Below are 23,251 nucleotides of genomic sequence, written 5' to 3' on the forward strand. Positions count from 1 at the left end.
TTTTCTTAAAACCACTATTGAATATAAAAATAAAATAAAAGCTAAGTTATGAGGTAGAAAAGAAATTAAAAACTAAAGTGTTGTAATTCTAAATCAATGTAAAAAATTAAGATGAATGATGATGTGGGGTTTATATTATACATTATATTTGTTAGTATAATCGATAATTAGTAAGTTTTTTTAACTCTTAATCAATTATCTTTTTTAGTTTTATAATATATAATATATAAAAAGACCTTTCATATTCATTTTGGAAAAAACTTATTTACATAGGTTTAAATATTAAAATTAAATGATAAAATGGTATAATTAATTTTTAAAATTAAATAATAAAATGAGGTGGATGATGATGTGGCTTAAGGAGAAGAGAGAAAAAGTTAACTTTATATATATAGATTATTATGTTTTGTTTCAAATTTCTCTTATTAGTTATTAATTATAGTATCCTCCATAAAAAACTGTAAAAACCTAATAACTTATGTAAATTTTCAAATTCTGAATATACATAATTTTCATTTTGATAGTCGTATATGCGGCTCAAGTATACAACTGAGGTCACAAATCATGAACTTAGATTTATGTACAGTATTTGTATAAGTGACCTCATTTTTTTTAACAACTTTAAACTTTTATTAGACTTAAATATATTACTTTAAAAACATAATAGAAATTACCCAACCAAGGAGGTGGTGTATAAAAAGTTTGATTCAGTGCATTCATTAAAGACGCTTTACGAGAAAGAATCTTTATTAATGATTTTCTTATTACTCTTTTTTATTACCTGGCAAAAAATATTCTAAATATTAAACTTTTTATGTCCAATAACTTAATCTTTTTATAATATCCAAAAAATTAGTTTTATTTCAAAACAAATTATTTCATTTCATATTTTTAAAAGTTTGAGAATTAAATAAAACTAAATCAATTAATAAAAATCAATTTATACTATAAATTAGTCTTTTCATCAGCGATATAGGCGGTCGTCTACAGGTGTTAGACGCTCAACCAATGCCTAAACTACCTAAAATTACATGAGATAGGCTACATTTTTGTAATTTTTAGTTTTTTATATTTAAATGTTGTAAAAGTTTTACATCTATAAACGTTTACATGTTGTTGACAAAAATTAAATAATTTATTTTTCTTATGATCTATCTTAACACTTTTGAAGTATATTTTGTACTAAAATCTATTTTGTGTTATAACCTTTTAGTTTGCAATATTTTCATAATTAAAACCTTGCCATTTGAACAAATAACAAAACTTAAAAGTAAAATTTGTAATTAAGTCACAAGCAAATCGCAAAACTGGAAACAAATATATATTGCATCAAAAATTTTTCCTAAAATTTAATCTCTAATAAATCGAATCTCTCTCCAATAAATTTATATAATCTTATTTTTTTTTAATTTATATTATTACATAAAAATATATTTATTATAAAAATACAAATTTTTTTCCACACATTTTGCAATTAAATTTTTTGAAAACGGACCTATATAACTCAATCGATAAAGGAGAAAATATATGTACAACGTCTACATAAGGTAGAAAAATTTAGATAATAGTTCAAAACCATTATAGATATGACTAATATGTTCACAAATAAAAATGAGCATGAAATTTGATTTCTCATGTATCCAAACTTAAATATTTTATTCAGTTTAATCCGGTTCTTTATTTAAGAAAAATAAAACTTTTAAAAAGTTTCAAAATATTATAGCTTTTAATTTTTAAAAAAATTTAAAATATTATAAATATTAAAACTTTTAAAAGCTGCAAATTATAATATTTAATTTAAGTTTTATAGAATATTTATAATATTAAAAATATTTAAGCACTACAAAAGTATTATTATTATGTTAACTCTAAAATATTTAAAATATAATAATATTGTACATAAATATGATTGAACGTGTTTGAGTTTACATAAATATGATTATTCTATTCTTACGGGTTGTCTATATTTAAAATCTTTTACGGGTTAGTTAAAATATAATATTTCTTACAACAAAATCGTCCCGCGGTGTACCATGGGTTTACCAGATATATCTACGGATCTACTTATAAAAAAAATTCATAAAATTATATAAAATGAAAATGATATAAACACATATAAAACTAGACTATATAAACCAAATACGAAAATGATCAACAAACAAATATATTAAATTATGGATCCGTAGTGTACCACGGGATAAATCCTAATATTTATTTATGATTTATTAATTTCATTTCTCTAGCATATATTTTTACATAATTTATATTTATATTTATTATACATATAATATGTTATAAATGTCTAAACTGCCTAAAATAATCTAAGTCTCTATTAAATATTTTAGGAGCCGGTTGCACTTATATACCGCCTATCGCTTTATTGAACATTATTAATACGATTAGTTATTATAAGCTTAAAACCAAAAAAAAGTTTCAATACCAAATTTTTTTTTTATCATAATCCTAATCCTAAGTTACTAAAATTATTAATTTATAGAGATTTTGTGGTATTATAAAAAGCAATAATCAAGGCTTGCTCACTACTCATAGCTAAGTGAGAAGTCAAAGTTTGCTTCTACGAGACACAACAAATGTGCCGACTCCATTCCCGACTCCATAGCCTACCAAAGATGACTCAGAACCTAAGATGCCGAACACAAAAGACATAAAAGATGACGTATGCAAAGACGTGAGATTCTGATATTTGTCAATTAATTAATCTTGATCTTCTTGTGTCTGTATATATATTAAGTCGATATGTCGGAAACTGGAAACACTCTTTGTTCTGTCTGATCACTTAACACAGTTCACTTCTTAAATTTGCAGTAAAAAATTTCCATTCTTGTTCTGTTTTCTTTTGAGTTTCTATCTTCATCCTACAACCAAACATGAACAGAGAGAGAACTCATATTTTGTTCTTCCCTTTCATGGCTCATGGCCACATGATTCCAACTCTAGACATGGCCAAGCTTTTTGCGAGCAGAGGAGCCAAATCAACTCTTCTCACAACTCCAATCAATGCTAAGATCTTGGAGAAACCTATTGAAGCATTCAAAGTTCAAAACCCTGATCTCGAAATCGGAATCAAGATCTTCGATTTTCCTTGTGTAGAGCTTGGATTGCCTGAAGGATGCGAGAACGTTGACTTCATCAACTCATACAAAGAATCTGACTCAGGTGACTTGTTCTTCAAGTTTCTTTTCTCTATTAAGTATATGAAACAGCAGTTGGAGAGTTTCATTGAAACAACCAAACCAAGTGCTCTTGTCGCCGATATGTTCTTCCCCTGGGCGACAGAATCTGCTGAGAAGTTTGGTGTTCCAAGACTTGTGTTCCACGGCACATCTTTCTTTGCCTTGTGTTGTTCGTATAACATGAGGATTCATAAGCCACACAAGAAAGTCGCTACGAGTTCAACTCCTTTTGTAATCCCTGGTCTCCCCGGGGATATAGTAATCACAACAGACCAAGCAAATGTTGTTGTCGACGAAGAAACTCCATTCGGAAATTTTTGGAAAGAGGTCAGGGAGTCAGAGATTAGTAGCTATGGTGTTTTGGTGAATAGCTTTTACGAGCTGGAATCTACTTATGTTGATTTTTACCGTAGTTTTGTGGCGAAAAGAACTTGGCACATCGGTCCCCTTTCGCTATCCAACAGAGAGCTTGCTGAGAAAGCTGGAAGAGGGAAAAAGGCTAACATTGATGAGCAAGAATGCCTCAAATGGCTTGACTCTAAGACACAAGGTTCAGTAGTTTACTTGTCCTTTGGCAGCCGAGCTAGCTTCACCAACGAACAGCTGTTAGAAATCGCTTTCGGTCTTGAAGGCTCTGGACAAAACTTCATCTGGGTGGTTAGTAAAAATGAAAACCAAGGTATGTTTTCTTAAATGTTAACACCATAACAACGAGTAGATTGGTTTATGTACTTTATATATATATTACTTTGTAGACTTCTCATAACAATTATGACTTGGTATTGGTGTGACAGGTGAAAGTGAAGAGTGGTTGCCTAAAGGGTTTGAGGAGAGGACTAAAGGAAAAGGAATGATAATACGTGGATGGGCACCACAAGTGTTGATACTTGACCACAAAGCAATTGGAGGATTTGTGACACATTGTGGATGGAACTCGACTATGGAGGGCATTGCCGCGGGGCTGCCTATGGTGACTTGGCCAATGGGGGCGGAACAGTTCTACAACGAGAAGCAATTGACAAAAGTGTTGAGAATAGGAGTGAACGTAGGAGCAACCGAGTTGGTGAAAAAAGGAAAGTTGATTAGTAGAGAGGAAGTGGAGAAAGCAGTGAAGGAAGTTTTAGTTGGAGAAGAGGCAGAAGAAAGACGGATAAGGGCTAAGAAGCTAGGCGAGATGGCTAAAGCCGCTGTAGAGGAAGGAGGGTCTTCTTATAGTGATGTTACCAAGTTTATGGAAGAGTTGAATGGTCGAAAGTAAATAAAAATAGAACATGTTTAGTGTTGTATTGATGTGAATTAAGTTTGTCTAACCAAGTGCTAATAGATCAATTGGTAAGATTTCTGGCAAAAACTTAGGGGTCGCTGGTTCGAGTAGCGCTTGGGACGAGATCATATAACATGCTCTTATTTCGGATCTAAGGGATGTATAGGTTTCGGCCTAGAACGTCTTAGTTATTCAAAAAAACATAAGTTTGTCTAGTCTTGTGGTTCGTTTGGAAACCTTTTGGGCTGTGCACTTTGTTCTAATCTTTGTCAATAGAGCCGAAGTGAAATCTAATCCATGAAAATGTCTAACATAATATCAACTGCATCTTTCATGGCCAAAATCAATATATATTCTTTGATTATCCAATATTTTTATTAAATAATATAAGTATGGATATAAAAATATATATTAAATTAGATATGTCATGTAACTTAAATTTGTAATGGATTTTCTTTAAAATTATAATTAAATTGAAGAATAATTTAAAATGGTAAAGAGAAAAATATGGAATGTGTAAAATTAGATCCTGTTCGATCGGAATTACAATAGGTGGATAGTCTAAATTAGAATTTTTGAATGTGAGATAATCTACATTCAACTATTTCATATATAAATGCTTGAATGTAAAGGATACATTGTTCCTTATTTCTACTTTCCTAAAATACCGTTAAATTCATATCTATCATATTGATTATGAGGAATTTTTTTCAACTCTCTTTCACTGCTCTAATTGTCTTCATTGTACTAGGACTAGGTTTCTAAACAATTATTTAATTATATAGATTTATCCGTTTAAAAAAAGTAGAGAACTTTGTTTTAAAAATATGTATAAAACAAAATATAACATGTGTTAGAGCACGCACGTGTACTGATGTAGTATTAATTATGAGGAAAGTTTTTTAACTCTCGTTCACCGTTCTAATTGTCTTCATTGTACTAGGTTTAGGTTTCTAAACAATTATTTTATTATATAGATTTACCCGTTTAAAAAGAACTTGGTTATATTTATCATGATATATTTATTAAAAGAAAAAATTCTATGTTACATAACATATGTGTCACAACTTTATTTTAGTAATCCACAAAAGTGTCATTTATCAGTTTATTTAAAAATGTTTGGTTCATTCCTACACTTTTAAATATGTATCTTTTAATATCTTATGAAGAACTATCGTGATATGAACTGATTTGCAATATTTTTATAGCCTTTTATTTGAAATTATTGTTATAGTTTTATTTTTCCTCAAGCTGCATACATAATTAAATATATCATGCTGTATTTTATGATTCATTAATATATATATGCTATAGCTTACTTTGAAGCATAAAAGATAGTCTTCAAGGAAAAAAAAAAGAGAAATACCATTGGATACGAACTTTTATTTTATTTTTCCAAAAATACCACAAAGGTTTTATTTTTCCAAAAATACTATACTCATAAAAGTTGAATATTTTTGAAGATGTAGATTGTTTTTATGTTTGCGTTGACTATTTACATTTACGGTATAGTTTTTAGGAGTAGAAGATTTATAAATTATTTTGGAAAGGTAAAAAAATTAAGGTTTTAGTTTTGTGGTATTATTGCAAATAAATTGTATTCTAATGGTATTTATAAACTTCATATAATGGTATTTCTGAAAAAAAAAATCATTTTAATGGTATTTAAGAGAATTTTCCAGAAATTTTATTTTTATTTTATATACTTATAAATAGAAGCAAAATTTCTGAAACATATACTCTTACAAGATGTAAAATAGCATTTTCTATTTTTTAATATAGAAACTCATAGGTTATCTTTTATATATAACAGTATCTTGCACGATGGTTAATGTACAATGTGTATTGCCTCTACCAGTTGGATCAAGTGGGATATGTGTTCCCAAAGATTGCAAGTCTTTGTGTCACAAGAAGCATAAAGGTGGTGGTCGATGTACTCCAGAGGAAAAAAATGAGTGCTTATGCTTAGTTTGCAGAGGCTAATTAATGTTTTTAATATTGATAATAAAAAATCATAACATATGTTTAATAATTGAAGACTTATAATAAAGTATTGTGTTACCTTCAAAATTCAAAATTCACTTTTTACCTATAATTGATAATTAATATTCCTCAAGTTTGTATTACCAATTGTATGATTAGTGAAAGTGCATAACATATTATCCAAACGTTAATATAAGTATTTTTAGATAGATAAGATATATATAGTCAAATGAATCAATGTCTCATGTGACATATCTATCCGACATAATAATAAGAGGTTTTTAATTTATTTTTGACAGCAATATAAGATGTTATCAACTACAATTTTAAAACTATACTTTCACCATATTTGATAAGCAATATATGACTTTGGATAAAAGAAATTCCAGCATATTTTTATTTACAAAACTACTATTTTAGTAAATTTCTAAATTTCACCTATTTAATTTTGTAGTTCCAAACTCATGCTATCTCGTTTACTTGTTTTTTTTTTTTTTTTTGGTATTAAAATGTCAGTTAAAAAGTGTATTCTTCAAAAACCAATTTTATTTTTAGAATCTAGGACACAAGAAAAATTAATATATAAATGGAAATTTTTTAAGGTAAAACTAAAACTCAATTATTTGATTAGCTACTATATGTATTAAATAATATTAGAATAATTTGTATCCAACAATATAAATTTATCTCAATTTTTTAATTAAATTTCATTGTTTTATTTATATTAAAATTTATAATTTCTTAATCACAAAGAAAAAAAGAACGAGTCTAGAGCTCTTACATATCAGATGAGCAAAAATGAGGAAGTACTATATGTAAAATAAGAACCCCTTCAATAGGAACTAAAAGAGGTAAATAGCTAAGATTAGACCTTTTAAAACTGAGATCATCTATATTTAACTAATTCATATTTCATATATGTTTGTTCTTTGTTCTTTCGTTTTAAATTTTTAAAACAACACCAATTCATTTTGATAATTTCAGATATGAGGAATTACTTTCAACTCTTGTTTGCTATTTTAACTATCTTCATCATTTGTATATCAGGTTTGTATATTCATATGGAAAATATTATAATGTATTCGATTTATCCGTCTTATGAGAAATTGATTACATATATATACATAGTGATATATCTTATTAAAGTTTACAATATATCATATATATGTCACAAATTTGATTATATCGAGTTTAACTATTCTATGTCAAAACTGTATTTAGAAAATATATATTTAGAAGAATGGTTTCCTCTGACTGTTTTGTTCATGACTTCATTCATTCCCTTCTTTCATTTCTTAATATATTGCAAAAAATCATTGTGATCTGAATTGATCTACAATAATTTCATTGCTATTTATTTATTTATTTATCATCAATTTTTCCTTTCGCTTCAAACTGTATCGATATATGTTATTTTATAAATATATATTATTTTATGTTTCATATATATTTATGCACTTCTAGTGTAAAATTGTCCATAATTTTAATAAAATTAACTCAAACGAGCAAATTTAGCCTTGGGCATTCGGATTTCCGTTCGGGGTTGGGTTCGGATTTTCGGATGTTTGGATGTAGAGATATAGAACCCGATCGGATATTTTATAATTTCGGGTTGGATTCGGATTAGATGCTGTCGGGTTGGGATAATTCGGATATATCCGAAACCTGAATTTGACACCGGATATCTGATGATTTTTGGTTATATTTATCCGAAATTGATAAACTTAACAGTGATACGGTATATATGTCTATTTTTTATATATAAAAATTATATAAAAATTACTCATATATACTATGTTTTGAATATAACAGTATCTGAAGCATGGGAGAATCAACGACCAAATGGACAATGTTCATTGCCTATAGCAGTAGGAGCCAATGGGAAATGTGTTTCTAAAGATTGTGATTCTTCTTGTCACAAGAAGTACAAAGGAACAGGTAGATGTCAAGGAAACAATTTTAACCAGTGTATGTGCTTTGTTTGCAGACGCCCACGCAGACCACCACGCCTTTGATGTTTTATCAGTTTTTACAACAAAACTCAAATCATATTTTTAATAGAACATCTATGTATTATCCGTTTTTTGTTTATACATTGTTTCACAAAATATGTCATTTTATGTCTGTGTAATTTTGTAAACTAAAATCTCAATTTTATATCTATTATTCTAACTTATTATTTAGAAATAGTTATGAAAAAAATATTTTTGATGGACTAAAGCGAATTATTTGGCTATCACAAAAAGAATTGGATATTCGAAATTTCGGATATTTAGAAGTTTCTGAAACATAACAAATATTACATCAAATATTCGGTCGAGACGAAGCGAATCACAAATATTTCAATTGAACAGCCCTGGGCATTCATGTACTCGGGTTCGGGTTTCTCGGGTGGAAGAGTTTAGGATCTAATAGGATAAATATAAAAATTTGGTTTCGTTTCGGTTTGGGTCCATTCGGGTTCGGGTAAAACCGTAAAAGATTTCATAACCGCTAAAAACCCAAAAAATTTCGGGTATACAAATACCTGAAAATTATCCCGATTACCCAAGAATTTTCGGGTAAATGTCCGGGTTTTCGGGGAAATACCCGAATGTTTCGGGTAAAAATAGTTTTTTTGGGTATAAATTCGGATATTCAAATAAATAATTTAGGTATTCGGGTCATAAATTATTTATATACATTTATATTGCGGACATTTTCGGGTTCGGATTCGGATCGGGTTCGGATTCAGATTTTTGGCTAGAAGAGTTTAGGATCTAATAAATAAAATTTCAGGTTCGGGTTTGGATCTAATTTTTGGATCAATTCCGGTTCAGATTTTCGGTTCCGGACTTTTTGCCTAGGCCTACAATCGAATATTCGCTTTATGCCTCGTGCCTAGTTTATAAAGAGCTTTAATTGCAAAACACTTGGCTGAATCTTTAGACAAAGGGGGAAATGGAATCCACACGATAAAGAACACAACAAAGACTAACCAAACACAAAGACACAAGCGTGTAGAAACCTCAAAAGTGTTTATATAGAGCTCTTACAAAAGTTCAAACAACGAAAGGAATAAATCAAACATGACGCATGTAGCCTCCTTGTATCTAGTAACTTGGGAATAGTTCCCATATTAACATGAATCCTCTCTAACTGTTTATAAACTTATGGTTGAGAGATAACATTGACATGCCTTTTACATCTTACTAAGTTCGTCGTTTCCAAATTCTCAAGACATAAAACAGTACTGAAATGCTTACAATGCAGAATCAAAGGTTCCGTAAAACATTTTATCCTAATGAAAGGGAAGAGAGCTTATACAACAATATTGGCTTATTCCCATCGAGAGAGCGCTTCGAAAACGGCTCACAAAACGCACAATCTGACTCGTTACCGCATACTGAATTCTTGCTTTCCAATTTATCGAAAGTATCAGAAGTGACATGCTTTGCAATGCAGAATCAACAACGCTTCTGTGTAAACATTTTGCCCTGAGGAAAGAGTAGAGAGCATATTAATCATACTGAGAGCTTCTAGGCAAGGAGCTTACATTGCTTATACCCAAGTACTCAACGATAGAGAACGAATGGAAGCGGCTCATAAGACGCATTGTCTGATTTTATATGGGATCCTCTAAAACGCCCCGATGAGTTTGCTCCCTGTAGCAGGATCTTCATAGATGGCAACAACATCCTTGACCTTGTCAAAGAGCTGCTCCAAGTGATTCACGCCCATCTTTTTATAGTCTAATGGCCTCTTGTACCTTAGCTTGTATATCGCCTCAAAACAATCCAGCTGTACACGACAACAATAGCTCACCAAAATGTCTTGAAGCTCGACTTTGAACTCTTCCAGATTCCTCTCGCTGTGAACCGAGCCCGTATCTGACAAGTCATCAGAGGAGACTCCTCTATAGGTCATTTCCTCATTAGGCTCTTTTCCTTTCTTCTCTCTTCTAAGTAGAACTACAGGGGAAGAGGGAGAGATTACATTCGGTTTGGAGTTGCGCAGATAAACAATTCTCTTGTTGCCTTTACCATCCACTGTAATCACATCACCCATCTTTTTGAACAGATCCACAAGCTTAGCCACACCATAGTCCGATACAAACAACGGTTTGCTGAAATTTCTTTGGTACTCAGAAGGAATACGCATGAGAGGAATACACCCACCTGAAAGCTCTAGCAGCTTCACAAGTTGTCCCTTCAAACCGTTTAAATCTCCCGGAGCTACCCACATGGTGGACTCAAGTTGACCAGGAGGAGGACAAACAAGACTTTCCCTCAAATTTGATGGCCAACACGACATCACACTACCACTACACTCATTCTGAAACTGCGAGACCATGACAGAGGATTCTCTAGCATTACTACAACAGCTACCTCTATAAAGAATCGTTTCATCTTCATTCATACCATCCAAATGACTATTATCATTAACATTACATCCCATCAGATACGGCACAACACGAGGTTTAGGCACCGGAACAAAACCTTCACCGTGAACAATACTATGCCAGTCCCAAACAAACCTACCACCACTAGACAAAGCAGAATTCACATAAACACCAGAAGGTATAACAAGAATCACAGTATACCCACGCTGACCCAATATATGAAGCGCAGGCGCAAAATCAACATCTCCTGATATCAAAACAATAGTCGAAGGCGGCTTATTATCAAGAACAAACAAGAACATATCAATAAGAATCGCCTTATCAGACGCATCTTTCCTCCCGTTAGGTACATCAACAAGCTTCACACCAGTTCTTTGACACCCTTCTCTAACCCGACGAGGGAACCCATTGAAATCCCCGTAAGCCGAGAACGTAACAACCGGACCAGATATCACAGGATGCAACTCAATAGCCATTCTTATGTTACTAGCTACATCTTCAGGACGCACATCGCTAGGAACAGGACAATTCTCAATGTCCCAGAGTACAGCCACGGGACCATCTGTAACGGAACGTCTTTGGTTTGCAATCATGTTCAAATCTGATGAATAGTTCATCCTTTGTTCTGAAGAATCAACAGAGACTATTGCTGCTGATGGATTACAATAATAACTTGACATAGCTTTTTGTATCATCAAAGGTTCCTAGAAATTTAAAACAAACACAAAAAACCCCCAAATTCACTCGATTAGGGTTTCTTCTGGATTATGATTTTTTAAGCTACGTGATGATTACGAAACGAAGCTCTATGGAATTGAGAATTTTGCGATGAAGAGAATAAAGCAGAAGCTAATGATTTCGTCATTACCTGATTCAAGGGGGAGGAGGAGAGACACGGATCTCGAAGAGCGTAAAGGATTCGAAGATGGGATTTGCTGATAGTTTGATTCTCTTGAAATCTTTCTTCTCCGGCGGAAGAAACTGAAATATACGAAAATGGCGGATTTTGGGATTTTTTTTGGTTCGTCTACAAAAGTTTTTTTTTGGTTAGCGTTATTAAGCGAAGAGAGTCGGTGAAACTAATTTGTTTGCCGTCTCCACCCAAAAAAGATATTCAATAATAAATGTTTTTGATTTTTTACAGGAAAAAAGTTGCAGAACATTACTAAAATAGAACATATATATGAAGTTAGTGTTCCAAAAAAAAAAAATAACATATATGAAGTTCATTTAAATATTTTAGTTTAAAATGTAATATATTAAAAATCCATTTTAATATCTCCTAAGGCTTAAACCCCGAAAAAAATTTAAATACCTTTTCTCCGTCTTAGAATTAGTTATCACTCTGAAGTTCAAATTTTGTTTCAAAATAGTTATCGTTTTAGATTTTCGATGCAAATGTTTCGTAAAAATTCCTAACTTTATTTCACTTATTTAACGTTTTGGGTAATAATAAAAAGTAGAAAATATATTTTAAAATAGAAACTTTAATTATTTTATTAATTTGACAACTAATTAAAAACGGAGGGAGTACTCATTACAAAAAAAAGTCTACTGAAATTAAATTTTCATATCCAAAAAATACTAACCAAACCAAAAACTGATATTATAATCCAAAAATCCAATATAATAAAATTATATCCAAAATTATTAGTATTACTTAGTTATAATTTTATACCCTAAAGTAATAAATAACAACATATTATTTAGATTACTATAAGATCATCAACAGAAGAAGGAAGATATATGTATTCACAATAGTTCTTGTTCTTGATTCATCTTTCCACAAACCCAACAGTTATATTCACATTTCACAGAGTATAAAAGAAGAAACAAACAAAAGATAAGAGTCTCAATGAGATATTAATCATATCGAAACGGAGCGATTTTTCAATCTCCCAACAATATCTTTGGATCAAAGTGGTAGTGAAGAGTTTCTACATCAACGATGTTACCTTCTTCATGAGTTCAAGACTCTTTCGATGGCGGAAATGTAAAACTCTTTAGGCATTGTACCCATGATTGACTCTCGTTTCTCCCCGTTCTTGAAGACCAGAACTACTGGCACAGCTTTGATCTCGTACTCTTCAGCCACCGACAAGTCACTGTCTGCATTCAGGATATAGCAGTTTAGTTTTCCGGCATAGTCCCCAGCTATTTCGTCTATTATCCTGTGGACCATCCGACATGGACCGCACCAACTCGTGTAGAATTCTACTAGCACGGGCGTTTCGCTTTGCAGGACTGAGTCTTCCCATGATCGTTGTGTAACTTCAGCTGCTGCACATAGTAAAACCAGAACAAACAAAAAAAAACGAGATGTCAGAATTTCCAAACTTGTCACACTAAGAATCAACACAACAAGAGGATAGCTAACACAAAGAACTTAAAGCAGCATGTCAACCTAAGCATCTACTAGACTACTAGTCAATCTTTCGTTGGCTTTTATTCTAAGCTATGAAAGTAAATTAGAGTTGTATCAAGCCATACAACCAGAAGAGAACAATGTAAAAACTGTTTAGTAAAAGCATTTGGAACCACAGGTCATACATGCATTACTTACTCACTTTTCCACCAAACTAAATGGTTAGAGATAAACATTCAATACAACTCCAGTGATTTCAATTCATATCCACTTATAAAATATGATCTTCGAGCCTGCGACCATACCGAATACAGTTTCCAACACGCTTTAAAGTGCCTTTCGATAATCTCAACCTGCACAATCTTCACACTATTCTTACCCCACTACATTCTTTCTCAATCACAGGTGAATTCTTGACCTTTGTTCACAGATTTACTTTATTCTCCACCCTATTTCATTGTCACATATATCAAATGAACTTTGACAAATAAATACCAAAGCTCCTACAAAGCTTTCTATAATCTAAACCTGCAAGATCTTCACACAGTTCTTATTCTATTTCTTTAACTCCCTGACCTTTGCAGATATCTCAAATCTCACAGAACTCATACCAAATCAGCATAAAGAAGAACTAAATTTATGATCACGATCAAGAAACTGAAAATTTCCCAAGAGCATTCGATTGAAAGATTCCCCAATTTCTACTTAGCCAAGTGAGATCAAAGAACCACACAAATACTCACAATTCATTGACCCGTACTGAAATATCAAACTATCGAAACATGAAGTAATCAGTATATATATACGTACCTCGAGAATCACGGGCGTAGAGAGGCGAGAGACGAAAGCGAGAGTTAGAAGAAGATAAGAGAGATCGTCTCTGGGAGAGAAGGAGAGATCGAGGGGAGAAGCTGGTGACTGGGAAAAGACGCGACGGAGAAGAAGTAGATCGAGCTGAGTTGATGCGTGTGGATTTGAAGCATATAGTGGAAGAAGAAGAAGAAGAAGAAGACGCCATTGAAGAGTTGATTTGAGAAGAAGAGAAGAGTGAAATCTCAATTTCTTCAGATCTGATGAGAGAGAAAGGGTACACTGAACTTTTTACACTTGTCATGATAATTATTTTATTAACTACAAATAATAATGACAGCTCAATTCAATTATTAGAAGAAAAACTCGGTTTAACCGATTTAAACCAGAATCAACAACATTAGATTGGTAACCAATTGAATACAACAATCAACTAAAACTTATAGCTGAGATCATTTTTTTTACATAATCATAACTAAATCAACTCTTCTTTCCTATTTATTAGTGGTATTAATGATTTTTTAAAATTATACATTAGTGTCAAACTGTCAATACAACTTCATTTCGTCATATAACCCGTCATGCGTAATAATATGGTATGTTGTATTTTAATATTTTTATAGGTTTAAATGCTTATCTTCATATAACTTATTAAAATTTTAAAATTTATTAATATAACTGCATTAAGGGGTATTTGCAAAAATAATTTTTAGATGTAAAAATACCCTCATTTGTTATCTATTTTCAAATACCGTCTTTTAGGTATAAAATAACTAAATTATACTCATTTACTAGAACTCATGATGAAAAAAAAATATTCCTTCAAACAAAAGAAATATTTCTTTCGTTAAAATCTCTGCCAAAAATTTATGACAAAAAAATTTAAAGCTATAATTTTCATCCATAATTTTCCGCAATTCTTTAGAAAAACCTTTTAAAAACGTTGTAAAAATTTTAGAACTCTTAGAATATCCTTTAAAATCCCTTGTAAATCTTTTAAAAGTTATCCAAACCTTTAAAAAATCTAGTAAACCTTTTAAAACATTTATAAGTCATTTTATAACTTTTGTAAACACTTGTAAACCCCTTTAAAAACCTTTATAACCGTGCTAAATCATTTCACACCTTTTATAAACACTTAAAAATCCTTTAAAAAAATTTCTTTAAAAATCTAATAAAATTCTATTAAAAATACTTGTAAATCTTTCAAAACCACTTAAAAAACCATTTAAAACCCCTTGTAAACTCTTTAAAAGTCATTTTAAACTTCAAAAACTATTTAAAAACTTTTGTAAATCACTTTAAAAAACATTTAAAACCCTTGTAAATATTTTCAGAACCATTTTAAATCCTTGTATATTTTTAAAAACCCTTGTAAACCCTTTAAAATCCTTATAAACTTCTAAACCTCTTTAAAAACCATTTTAAATCTTTTACAAACCTTTTAAAAACCCTTGTAAACTTCTAAAACTATTTATAGACCCTTGTAAATTTTTTTAAAACCATTCAAAAGTTTTGAAAACCATTCAAGAACTCTTGTAAATCCTTTAAAAAACCTTGTAATTTTTTTTTTAATTCCGAGAACAGTTTCCCCGCGAAAAAAGATTTTGGCAGAAAAAGCTGTTGCAGGAATAATTCAATTTTTTATTTTGTTGACTTAAATAATTTTCAGCTATGAGTAAAATTGTCGTTAAATTAAGAGATGACAAAAACAAAAATGATCAAAAATGATATTTTTGCAAAATAGTATCATGGAAAGTGCATTAGTAATAACTTCTCCTCAATTAAACTGATACAACCTTTTAAATTGGGATGCTTGTTAAGTTAAAATTTTATCTCACTCGCATTTAGATTCAATTTAGGTGTTCGCTATGTTAAACTTTTATCCCACTCAAATTTAGAGTCAATTCAATTTTATTTATAATACTAGAATCGGACCCGCGCTACAGCGCGGGGGAAACGTTTCGATTTGAATTTTTTTCATAAGAAAAATATTTTACTAAAATTAGGGTTTTCCGGTTTTATTGATAATTTGTAATGATAATTCAAAAGTAACAGTTAATCAGTTGCAATTGGGAGTGGGGGTATTAATTTCGTGTTCGTTAATCCAAATAGTTAAAATTTTGATGGGTACTTATTTTAAAATATATTTTGTGATTTTTTTAGTTTTAGTTTCTTTTTCAAAAAATTAACTGGTATGTTATTATATGTCAATGTTTGTTTATTTTTCTTTAAGAAAAAAATATGAATTGTGCTTTTTTAAGTTTGTGTAGTAATATTGGGTAATAATATTTGTTAGATTAATGAAATAATTTTTACTAATTTTTTTAATTTGCACTTAGTAAACGGTCTTCTAATGATATACAAGTATTTTTTTTCACAAATCTTAAAGGTAAGAATCCATGCAATGAGGATGGTGTAAGTATTGTTTAAGTGTTGTTAATAATATTTCGAAATCCAAACAAAAAGGGCTAGGATTCTTCTTCACAAATCTTAGGTTAAGGATTTGCATTGAGGATGGTATAAAGAGTCCATTTTAAATGTCTCACCAGCAATACACGTAGGGAAAATTAATTATCTCACAAAAGAAACAAAGTAATCAACGCATACACAGTGAATGTTCTTAATTTTCCTAAATCTAGATGAACAACCGATTTCCTTCCATGGTTTTTTCCCAAAATCGTTTCGATGATATCTCGAAACTTTCATTTTTAAAGTTTAGTGAATAATGTTTACACGGTTTTCATAAGAATTGTATTTTTGAAAAAAGTAAATCTTATTCGATGTTTGCTTTGAATCTATACATGGAACAATAGAAGATATGTTCATAAGACACATGCGATAAACATGAAATTCGATTGGTTGCTCTGAATTTTTTCATTGCCTTAGTCAACATGAAATTCTCAATGATACTCCATTGTCCAAGTACCTTAGAAAGGATAGAAATTAAAGTGTTGTTAGAAGACGTAATGAGAAGCAAAAATGGAAAAACTTCTGAATCAGTAGCCATTGCCATAGGGAAATAATTAAGATGGAGAAGAATGGTTTTCTTGAATGTTGAATAAAGACTTTCGACTACAATCCTTATATAGGAGAAGGGTTACTGCGTTAATTTAGGTTTGGTTTGGTAAAGAATATTCAGGCAATATTCTTTAAATAATTATACGTGATTAAGTGGGAAAAGTTAATTAGAATAATTTTATGATTTGATCTACGTATATATGGATAGTTTAGTTTTCTCGACGCTCTTGAAAAAATTAATTAACTTTTTTAACAAATGTTTGAAGATTGTAATCAAATTATTGTATATTCTTTCAACTTATAATCCCGTAATTGGATATTTTGTAAACATAAAATCCCGTAACAAATGCAAAACATAAAATTAGGAATATGTTAGTCTAATATTTTAATTAGCGTTGCCATAAATGTTACAATTTAATAATTAATGACAAATTAATGACGATTATGAACGATATAGTATAGCATAACATTCGGCAATGTATTAAGAAAAAAATTAGGAAATGGATCTAACCCGAACCCATAGAAATATCCGATTAAAAAGATCCAATTTCAGTTTCCGGATAATTTTTTTATTTAACCCGACCCGAAAGAGTTTTTTGTACTTCTCTTTTACTAATATAGAGATGACCTTGAATCATTATTAAATAAATTTTAGCCAATGTAGAATATTGGAAAAAAAATATGAATATTTCTAATTTATTTTCAATGTTTATAGAAAAAATTGATTGTAAAGGTTGTTTGGATACATGGCTACAAATTTGTATTATTCCATATAAACTTATAATTTGTGTAAGTCAATATTAAAATGTTTTCCTTGTAATATCTTACAAACTAAAAAATTTATCTAAATTACTTTTAAAAAAATTGTTAAGTTAGAATTTTATATATAATAACTTCTTTTTTTTTATCATATGATGTAGTAAAAGGATCTTTTGATTAGATACAGCATTAACAAAAACAAAAAAAGATACAGCATTAACAATATTAGAGTATAGAATACTTATTAAATTTTATATTATTTTAATAAGAAAGAATATATGCATTATTTACTCAGGAGCATGATGTACGTAATTTTTTCCTTATTGAACGATCTAGATTTAAACAAGTATTAATATATTTATGTAAGTTTTGAAAAATATTCAAGATCAAGAATTTGTTCAAGATCAAGAAGTATCATAAACTTCAAGCTTTTAATTAGAAAATTTTAGATGATAGTTCAAATGGAGTACAAAAGAAATTATTATTTTAATTTTTCTTTTATTACATTATATTCTTTTACTCGTGAATGTATAATTTGAAAAGCACTATTATGGTTACTAAAACTCACATTCCATTTAATAGTTTTGTTGGTGATTTGAAAACCCATCAAAAGGTGAAAGGATCTTGAGTTTAACGCTGGGTCAAAAACCATAGTCAAACCAAGATTATTTTAGTGACATCGCATATCGCACAAAATGATTTGAAACATTATGCGTATGTTAAGAATAATTTTTTCCACCCTTTATTTTGAACTTAATATCTTGGATGCAATAAAAATAAGTCAAATTCATAACATTTTTTTTGTAGCCCATCTATTATAGTTATAATATTATAACTAATAAGAAAATTCACTATAGTATAAATTTGGTAAATAAAAAGAACATATATATGACACCATAATATTTATATTAACTAAAAAAATTTAATCAAGATCATTACACTAATTAACTTATTTTAATAATTTATTAAAAACATGGATCTGTGGTGTACTACGGGGTAAATTCTAGTTTAAGGTGATAATATGGTATAATATGTTTTTTTTTTTTTTGAAAAAGTAACATTGAGACATTAAAAAAACAAAAAAAAAATTGTTGTAGTTAAAAAATTATTGCTATATATAAACAAAAACATTGAAGAGACGTCTAGATATGGACAAATGCATGGGCTGTGTTGTGTGTATCATAATTTGCCGCGAGCTTCGTTTAGTCCTTTTCTTGGTCCACATACATATTTTGCACATTGGATCTAATTTATTCTTTCAAATGCAGTCACCATATATAATTTATGTGGTCTAAAACTTCATATCAGATATTATTTGTTTGGAAAATTTAAAATTCTGTACTAAATAATACTCTACACAAACTCAATAACAATATTACAAGACTATTTAGTAATTAGTAACTTCTATAAATTTTGGTAGAATAATTTAGAAAACAGTCTAATTTTGAAAAGATGCAATATACATCATCAACTAATTTTTTATATTAAATTCAAATTATTTAGTATGCCATACCACTTAAATTTCTTATTTAATAATTCCATAGAGATGATATATCTATTTTAAAAAGTTTTATTGTAAGTTTACTACTATTGGATTTTCTCGTAAACGCAAAACGATTTTAACGTTTTATACCAAACATATCAAAAGGAAAGAAAACATGTAGTTGCATATTCTTTCTTACTTAAAAATAGACAGTAATTTGCATTTTTCTTAACTTATTCTGCCATGCTCACACTATTTACCTGTATTAAAATATTATATATTTATTTTATTTTATGCAATCATTTTTATTGATTTCATATATTCAAAAACAAAAAATATGATTACTTAATTTTAGTATTTTATATTTATAAACTATAAATCTTAAAAAATAACTTCTATCAGAATCTTTATTAATATGAATATAGTATTTAATAATTGAAAATTAACATGTTTTTAGAAATTTTATAAAACATCATTATTATCCATAATATGCTATTTATATGTTTACAAATGGAATATAGCACATTTATATGTTCCTTTGCACCACATAATCATCCATCAATAGTAGGAAAATCTTACAAGTTTGAATACTAAAACAAATATAGTATGAATAATGAAATAACGTATAAATAATTAGTTATTTCTACAAAATACTAGTGTATCATATATTATCATGTCAAGTACCAATAATAACAAAAAGAACAAATTGGCACTGTGTCAGGCAAAAGAAAAGTATATGTAGGAGTATTTTTATCAACTTTTTTATTCATTTTTGGTATGGTTTTTAATCCATTTTCTCTATCTCATAAATTCTTTTATTTTATTTAACATAACTTGTTAATTATACAATTTACTCCTAAAATAAATACATGGAATACAACATGAAATAAAACGTACACTTAAATCACATCCACTTAACTCCATCTAAATTTGTTTCTCTTGCAATTATCCTTATAAAAGATGATTTTACAATGTAATTTCAGGTGTTATTTGAAATAAAAAATAATAAAAAAATCTCAACATTAAAAAAAAGTTCTCAACATTAGTTATTTAATATTAATCAAGGACAAGCCTATCAAATATAAGGATTAAAATATGATTTAAAGCAATTGATTAAATGGGAACACACAAAGCAAACATAAACACTTAAATCATATGCACCTAACTTCCATCTAGACATATAGTGATTTATTTATTTATTTATTTATTTATTTTGCAATTCTCATAGAATTAATCTGTTGATAGAAAATTTAAGTGCTATTTATTTTTATAACATATAATATATTCCAACATTATTTATATAAATTTTAGCACCTTCTCATAGTATTAACTATTAAACAATGACAAGCCTATCACATCTAAGTTGCAATTTTACGAACCCGTTAATTATAGTTTGTAATACCATCAATACGTAAAAAGATAGACAAAAGTAAAATTATAGTGTTATCTAATTAAAAACCAAAGGTGTCGACCTAATTAACCCATCTTTATATTGCTTTTCCTCAATTATTAGTAATATACAAATATAAATATTAGTAGTAGCTCTCGCTCATTTTTTTTCTCTCTAGCTCCCTCTCTCTCTATTTTGAGGCAAAAACTAAAAACACAACCACAAAAGCTATGGCTGGTATGCTTCCCGGAGTTGAGTGCGCAAGGAGGCGACGTTTCCACGGCGGTGCTCCTCCGATCGAATCTTCCAACGCGGCTGCCGTGGCTGCGGCAGTAGGACACGTGTGGACGCGGCGACCATCGTTCTCTCTTTACACTACCAATAATGAAAGCCACCAAGCACATGTCTCCTTCTCGGTAATAACATATATAGTTTATAAAAACATTTCTTGAGGAGAAATATTAGAATCTTTGAGTTTATAAAATGGTATAGGAGAGAAGTTTTAGGAGCAAGTCTTATGGAGAAGACAGCGACGAGAAACTCGACGGAGCAGCCAAAGAGGCGAAGCAAAGGCTGAACGAACGGCTGAGAATCCCGCGCACAAGGTTCGGTTTAGTACAAAATGGCGTATGATAGTAAACTCAAGTAAATCACCTTAAAATGCGCCGTTAGAAGATTCAAAAGCCACTCTCGTAATTTTCATGATAAGGACACATGATGATGTGTATTGTACTCTCTAATTCTAAAAGAATTAATTACGAATAGTCCCTTTTATCTAGCCAAATTTTTTGGTTTTGCCATTTTTAGTAAAATCTTATGAATTTTTGCCATTTTTCAGATTACGAAAATGCGATTAAACATACGTTTTACTCGTTATGTTTTGGATTTCGTTGGTTCTAATTATCTTTAGGTTTTAGTATTTTACTATAAAGTACATATTTTAACCCAAAAAAACGGTTTTTAAATGTTTTAAAATAGTAAATTCATAAAATTTTATTTAAAAAATTATACATTCATAAAATTTGTATTTTTCATAAAAATCCCATTCTAAAACATGTGGTATCACATGAGCATATAATTGTGAGATCGTCTTTTGTCGGACAATTATTAAAAAAATTTCTCTTTAAAAGTGTTAGCCCCACGTTGGGTCTATTTGGCGCATTTTAGCAAGTGTGTTTTGTTAAGTTGCGTGTGTGTTTGTTTGTTTTCTATAGTGGGAAACTTCCCGGAAACTACTAGGCAGCTTCCAAGAAAAACTTGACATTACTCTCTTTTGAAATTTGTTTTCCATTTTTAAGTTCAGGCAAAATGGTAAAGACAAAGGAAATTACAAAGGGATCAAAGGTAAACTTCATGGGGAGTTACTGACCGAAGTGGTCGGGTTGAAGAAGAGCCGAGGAAGGTTGATGGAATGGTTCAAGTGGCGAGTAAGGGAACAACAAGACTGTGCTATATGTTTAGACCAGTTCAAGAAGGGTGAGACATTGGTACACTTACCATGTGCTCATAAGTTTCACTATGTATGCTTATTGCCTTGGTTAGACACCAATGTGTATTGCCCTTATTGTAGAACCGATATTTGGAATTAAATTTCATATTTCTAGGTCTTGTTTATGGCTAATCTTAGTTTTAAAAAAAAAATATTTCTAATGGGAAAACTCTCACGTGTCTAATCAAAATATCATAACTTGACATATCAATCATTTAGCCTATGAATCTATTAATTCCCTTGGTTTCCCAACTAGAACTTTGCAATACTGATCAGAATTCTTTTTTTAAGGGTTAAACTCTAGAAATTAGACATTCGATTTTATGATTTTTAGGTTGGTTTGTTCATTCGTGTTTTGACTTCAAAACTTTTAAGTTCATCCACAAAACACCGTGTCGTGTGCCAACTGTCACTTCGAGAGAGTAGAAATATGTAAAACAATGGGACGATCCATTTTTCTTAATTCGTTAATTTATAGTCTTATACCTATTAACTAACCATACTGAATTAATTCTACGATAACCAGCGGAAATAAATCAATTAAACCAGCCATAAAAATAAAACAACTCTAGTTCAGTAGAAGAAATAAACCCATCAATATCCATCAATGAATCAAAAACCAGCAACTCTAACATGTTACTAACTTCAGGATTCCAGTAGAAAAAAAATGGTTGATTTTGGAAAATAAATGGGCACATGACTCATTGCAAACTAGCCGTGGGCACGAAACGAATATTCGCTTCGCCTCGACCGAATAGTTGATTTTGCTATTTGCTTCGATTCGTAAATTTTCGAGTATTCGGAACTTCGAATATTCTAATATTTTTCGTAATATTCGCGAATTATTCGCTTCGACCCATCTAATTTTTTTTTTTGAAACTAAAAACATATAGTACATAAACATAAGATGAAAAATGTGAGATATTAAAGGTTCTTGTTTGACATGTTTTCAAAATAAGAAGGAAATGTAACTACCGTCCATAGGATTCTCACATTTTATTTTTAATATTGATTTTTCTAATAAAGTTTTATTTTTATTTGCTTAAAACAATATTTAGCAAAAGCCCAACGGGCCAAAATATAATAATCTGAATAATAGACCTATTAGATAT

General features: G+C 29.9%; 5 protein-coding genes across 6 annotated transcripts; 3 read left to right on the top strand and 2 right to left on the bottom strand.

Moving 5' to 3' along the window:
- The first annotated feature begins 2,793 nt into the window (after positions 1-2,793).
- Positions 2,794-4,774, top strand: LOC17892569 (UDP-glycosyltransferase 73B4). Its single transcript, XM_006297491.2, has 2 exons — positions 2,794-3,873; positions 3,989-4,774. The coding sequence occupies exons 1-2, from the start codon at positions 2,889-2,891 to the stop codon at positions 4,450-4,452; spliced, it is 1,449 nt and encodes a 482-aa protein (XP_006297553.1). The 5' UTR covers positions 2,794-2,888; the 3' UTR covers positions 4,453-4,774.
- Positions 4,775-7,427: 2,653 nt separating this feature from the next.
- On the top strand, positions 7,428-8,456 carry LOC17891308 (defensin-like protein 144). Its single transcript, XM_006299743.1, has 2 exons — positions 7,428-7,488; positions 8,254-8,456. Exons 1-2 carry the CDS (start codon positions 7,428-7,430, stop codon positions 8,454-8,456), a joined length of 264 nt encoding a protein of 87 aa, XP_006299805.1.
- A 983-nt stretch (positions 8,457-9,439) lies between these two features.
- On the bottom strand, positions 9,440-11,862 carry LOC17890770. Its single transcript, XM_006297479.2, has 2 exons — positions 11,691-11,862; positions 9,440-11,526 (listed from the first exon to the last, which is right to left on the bottom strand). Exon 2 carries the CDS (start codon positions 11,515-11,517, stop codon positions 10,060-10,062), a length of 1,458 nt encoding a protein of 485 aa, XP_006297541.1. The 5' UTR covers positions 11,518-11,526; positions 11,691-11,862; the 3' UTR covers positions 9,440-10,059.
- A 682-nt stretch (positions 11,863-12,544) lies between these two features.
- On the bottom strand, positions 12,545-14,279 carry LOC17890899 (thioredoxin M3, chloroplastic). The gene is made up of 2 exons (XM_006298496.2): positions 13,998-14,279; positions 12,545-13,102 (listed from the first exon to the last, which is right to left on the bottom strand). The coding sequence occupies exons 1-2, from the start codon at positions 14,203-14,205 to the stop codon at positions 12,783-12,785; spliced, it is 528 nt and encodes a 175-aa protein (XP_006298558.2). The 5' UTR covers positions 14,206-14,279; the 3' UTR covers positions 12,545-12,782.
- A 6,517-nt stretch (positions 14,280-20,796) lies between these two features.
- Positions 20,797-22,271, top strand: LOC17893369 (probable E3 ubiquitin-protein ligase RHY1A). Of its 2 annotated transcripts, none has more exons than XM_006298554.2 (3): positions 20,797-21,066; positions 21,143-21,255; positions 21,954-22,271. In XM_006298554.2, exons 1-3 carry the CDS (start codon positions 20,881-20,883, stop codon positions 22,237-22,239), a joined length of 585 nt encoding a protein of 194 aa, XP_006298616.1. In that variant the 5' UTR covers positions 20,797-20,880; the 3' UTR covers positions 22,240-22,271. The 2 variants fall into 2 exon arrangements, with proteins under 2 accessions (XP_006298616.1, XP_023641789.1); XM_023786021.1 differs by having other exon boundaries at positions 21,949-22,120.
- The last annotated feature ends 980 nt before the right edge of the window (positions 22,272-23,251 follow it).

This window comes from Capsella rubella, unplaced genomic scaffold (assembly GCF_000375325.1).
Source record: "Capsella rubella cultivar Monte Gargano unplaced genomic scaffold, Caprub1_0 scaffold_3, whole genome shotgun sequence".
Taxonomy (NCBI): domain Eukaryota; kingdom Viridiplantae; phylum Streptophyta; class Magnoliopsida; order Brassicales; family Brassicaceae; genus Capsella; species Capsella rubella.